The following is a 4,529-nucleotide window of genomic DNA, read 5'->3' as shown; positions in this document are numbered from 1 at the left end:
TATATATAAAGTGCAATTTATTTGTGATCAGAGTTGTTTGAAAACAGACGTACTACTGTATATATATAGAAAAAAATATATATATAACAAAAGACAAATGAATTATTTGAAACAGCAATATAGTAAATTTGATTAAGGTGTAATTACAACTAACCAGGGATTTCCAAAGTATCAAGCAAAGGGTCAAAATTAGACATCCAAGAACTGAATTCTTCAAGTGCCTTTGGTTCTTTAAGCCTATGTTTCTCAATCTTTTCCTTTATGACAACGATTTGCTTTTGAAATTCCTAAAAGTCAAAAACAAAACAATAGTGTGCATTGCAATAAGAAAAAAGTAGTTTAGTCTTCTCCATTCCCCTCACAACATATCTCTGCATAAATATGACGATCATCATCAACATTATTACTACTTTCATCTCTATCATTGTCTGTCTTTTGATATAAACAGAAATGCAGTATGTCTGCCAGATAACTCTGGTTAGGATGCCAGATGTATAAGAAGGTCTGGTAAATATTTATGAGCTCCAGTGAATGTATAACTTGGTAAATTGCCCGAAAGCTTATCAAATTGGCTGTGTCTATAATCCAAAGAGCCAACTTTGATACACAATAAGCTGCACTGATTATACCCAAGAATTCATATTAAGGATCCACATATCTTTGAAATTCTCAGCTACTTATTTTTGTTGATACTATAAGTGGTTCAGTTGACACAGATGGAGGAATCATTTAGTTTTATACAATTAGAAGAGCATAGCATTCCTTAACAACATTCATAATATATGAGTAGCACACAGTGGTATTAAGTTCCTAATAATGTGCCTGTTAATGAGTTACTTTGACTTCACTTTCTTCTTGTACCTGCAATTCCCAGATGAAATTAAAATCATGGAGAGTGATGGTATCTGTAAAGCTGACTGCTTTGACACACAATATAAAGACAAAGTTTTCAGGGGAGACATTATAACCAGTTAAAATTATAAAATGTAAAATTTGAAACCCGGTGCCTCTGGTCATCAAACACTTTTATTACTGAAACTTTAGAAATGTTTAACAATGGATTTATCTTGTCTTTTACTTGTTTCAGTTATTAGACTGCAGCTATGCTGGGACACCACCTTACAGAATTTTACTTGAATGACTCTATTGATCTTTCTTGTTGAACTACTAAGTTATGGAGACATCAACTGACCAACACCGGTTGTCAAGCAGTGGTGGTGGAACAAACATAGACACAAAGACACACACACACACACACACACATATATCAAAATAAGCAACAGGATATCAAGTAGTGAAGAGATGCCGGTGTGGGTTTCCGCACCGACATCCAAAACTCAGAGTTTTAACTTGGCTACCGAATAATTGTCACATATTATATTTACAGATATATATATATATATATATATATATATAACGTGAGAGAGTTAGGGGTTGGGGGTACAACCCACTAAGGGATAGTATCTATCCAGTATACTGCTGGGAGGGTACCCAATTATTGCTACGCTAGTGCTATACTAGGTGCAATCAATGGGAGCGGGTAAAAGTGGAGGTTTTACCCAAAATTTGTGTAACAATTAGAAAATGGAGGATAATATGCTGAACCCAACTACTTGCAGACGGTGTATCCCGTTGAATTCATTAATTTAATTCATAGCAAAATGAATTAAATTAATGAATTCAACGGGATACACCGTCTGCAAGTAGTTGGGTTCAGTATATATATATATATAGTTCATAGATGAGAATCAGATATTCTCTGTATAGAATACACTTTGTAGTGCTCAAGAGATTTAAACTTGAGTGGGTAGAGACATTAATCTAAGGATTAGCAAGTTAGACAGATCAATATATTAACACCTCAATATAAGATCTCTTCCCTGAAGATGGGAGCTCATCTCAGTCTATGATGGAATCAATCTACAAACATTATTCTGGGCCACTGAGCCCCCGAGAACAGCTGTTGGATTTGTAATAGTTTTCTTCAATTCCTTTAATTCTTTATATCGTTTGTATTCTGTGTAAGTTGGACCTTTTTATGTGTAAACATATATACGTTTTTGTATTTCATGTATTTAACATACTTTATAAATTGATCTTTCTAACTTGCTTATCCCTATATATATATATATATATATATATATACACACACACACATGACAGGCTTTTTTCAGTTTCTCTCAACCAAATCCACTCCACTTACTATAGATTTGGTTGTTCCAAAGCTATAATAGAAGACACTTTACCAAGGTACCACATAGTAGGACTGAACCCAGAACCATGTGGTTGGGAAGCAACTGTCTTACCACATAGCTACACCTGCACTTCTTTAACTGAGAGATATCTTCTGTAATAAAAGCAGCATTATTCTCAACTTTTACATTGAAATACTTCTAATTTTGATTCAGCTGGTTTACCTGTTTGCTCATCTTGTTTATCTTGGAACCATCTTTTCCAAATGAACTAACAAATAAAGAGTGGAAATTCTGAAAAATATTTAAATAATATTTAAATAGTAAACAAGCAAGAGAATATTTCCAAAATGATGTTTTAGATGGATACTTTTATATATTACTAAGGTCTTATGAATAGTTGTCACAAACACACAAGCTTGGTGAGATATGTCAAATACTAAAACATATTCATATGTGTAATGAATAAGTCACTCTATGGAGATGTTGTCAAATTTGACGTAATTATGACGATTTGGATATTTTCATAGTCAGGCATGAAAACAGAAAAGGATATCATTGCAAATGAAGTTTTTTCATGTACCAAATATTTACTATACACATCTCAAGCTATTCATTAAACACTTTTTCTTTCTTTATTTTCCCCCCACCTAAGAGAGCAAGGTTAGGTGACAAAGAATGAGAAAGTGTGAGAAAATGAGTTACAAAAACAGTGTAGGAAAATAAAGAAAAGGATAACAGGAAGAAGTAAACTAAATGTCAGTACTCTTTCATTTTCTCACAATGTTTTCAAATCAAATGATGATCATGCACATAAAAATAGGTGCATAAATATTATTTTGCCTGCATTTTTAATTACATTTTCATCTTTCAAAAATTGAAACAGTCTGTTAGTATAGAGTCTTTTTTTTTTGGGGGGGGGGGTCTACTAATTTCTTGCAGTAAATATTTTTCTCTATGTTTCATTGTTATATATAAAAAAGTGATTGTTTTATTTAAAGACAAGTTCAAAAGATTTTATTACTAAAAATATTAGTAATATTTTAGTAATATTACAGTCATATGAGTAATATTTTTATTACTTCAACTTGAAGAAACAGTAAAAGAAAGAAAACTCATTAATCCGAAGAACCCGAAAGGAAAATGACAAAAATGTTTTGTGATGAAATAAAGTACTAACAAGAGACAACTACAAAATGCTTCAACGAAACAAAATTTTCTTTGAATATTTGTAAACTAGATATTTAAAGTAAAATTGATTTATAATTACCTTAGTAAATTTCTGATAATAAGAGCTAACATTTTCTTCACAAGAATTTTCAAAAAGAGCTGAGTACATGTCCTTATAAAGTTCTATGACTTTCTGCTTTTCTGGGTTAGTCTTTGTATGCAAGTGTTGGGCATTTTTAGACCAATCCTGGAAATATTAAATCTTATTTTCATTTGAATACTCTTAAATAAAAATTAAAGACAAAAAAATAACAATTTGATAAAATTTGCACTAAATCTGCAAGAAAATGAGACACTGTAGAATTTATCTGAGAAGGCTGTTAATACCAAAATGGATAAATGGCTAAAGCAATATCAAAATGCAGGAGGCATATATTATAACAACAATAACAACAATCTTCTTGTAGTTGCAACTGAGATGCATTTCACCATTCCATACCACAGTAGGAATATCTGCCTTCCATTAGCTTTGGTAAGTCCCTAACTTCATGCCAATAACAACATAAATGAATGGTCTTTGTCCTATATTAGGGCATAGAAGTCTCCAAAATATAACACAAGGAGATTCACACCCATATTCAAACCATCTCTACTATTGTTGCTCAATGCACAGTGAGCATGGCTGGTCACATGCTGAACACCAAACCATATGATATTTTCAATAATGCTTTTGAATATTCTAAATATTCTACAACATTGATCAAAGTAGCTCCACAGCAGAATGTAGCTATTAAAACAAGTCATACTATGTAAGCCTTAAATGGCAATCGACATTGAAAATTTGCAACACATTAGTAGAATTATAGAGATAATAAATTTTGTGTTCCATACTCTGATGATGATGATGATGATCATCATCATCGTTTAACGTCCGCTTTCCATGCTAGCATGGGTTGGACGATTTGACTGAGGACTGGTGAAACCAGATGGCTACACCAGGCTTCAATCTGATCTGGCAGAGTTTCTACAGCTGGATGCCCTTCCTAATGCTAAACACTCAGAGAGTGTAGTGGGTGCTTTTACGTGTCACCCGCACAAAGGCCAGTCAGGCGGTACTGGCAACGGCCACGCTCAAAATGGTGTATTTTATGTGCCACCTGCACAGGC

The 4,529-nt window shown here is 32.9% G+C and overlaps 1 protein-coding gene across 1 annotated transcript in view; it reads right to left on the bottom strand.

Annotated features, from left to right (window-relative positions):
* LOC106874950 (DNA-dependent protein kinase catalytic subunit) overlaps nt 1-4,529 on the bottom strand; it is a 185,220-nt gene that overhangs the window by 20,465 nt on the left and 160,226 nt on the right. Inside the window, exons 83-85 of the mRNA XM_052968027.1 lie at nt 3,463-3,609; nt 2,418-2,486; nt 155-287 (exon numbers count right to left, since the gene is read on the bottom strand). Coding sequence (XP_052823987.1) covers nt 155-287; nt 2,418-2,486; nt 3,463-3,609 — 349 coding nt within the window. The remainder of the gene's footprint in view (nt 1-154; nt 288-2,417; nt 2,487-3,462; nt 3,610-4,529) is intronic.

The sequence above is a fragment of the Octopus bimaculoides genome, chromosome 5 (assembly GCF_001194135.2).
Source record: "Octopus bimaculoides isolate UCB-OBI-ISO-001 chromosome 5, ASM119413v2, whole genome shotgun sequence".
In the NCBI taxonomy this organism is placed as follows: domain Eukaryota; kingdom Metazoa; phylum Mollusca; class Cephalopoda; order Octopoda; family Octopodidae; genus Octopus; species Octopus bimaculoides.
The sequence above is the reverse complement of the archived record's forward strand: the minus strand, read 5'-3'. Positions and strand labels throughout refer to the sequence as shown.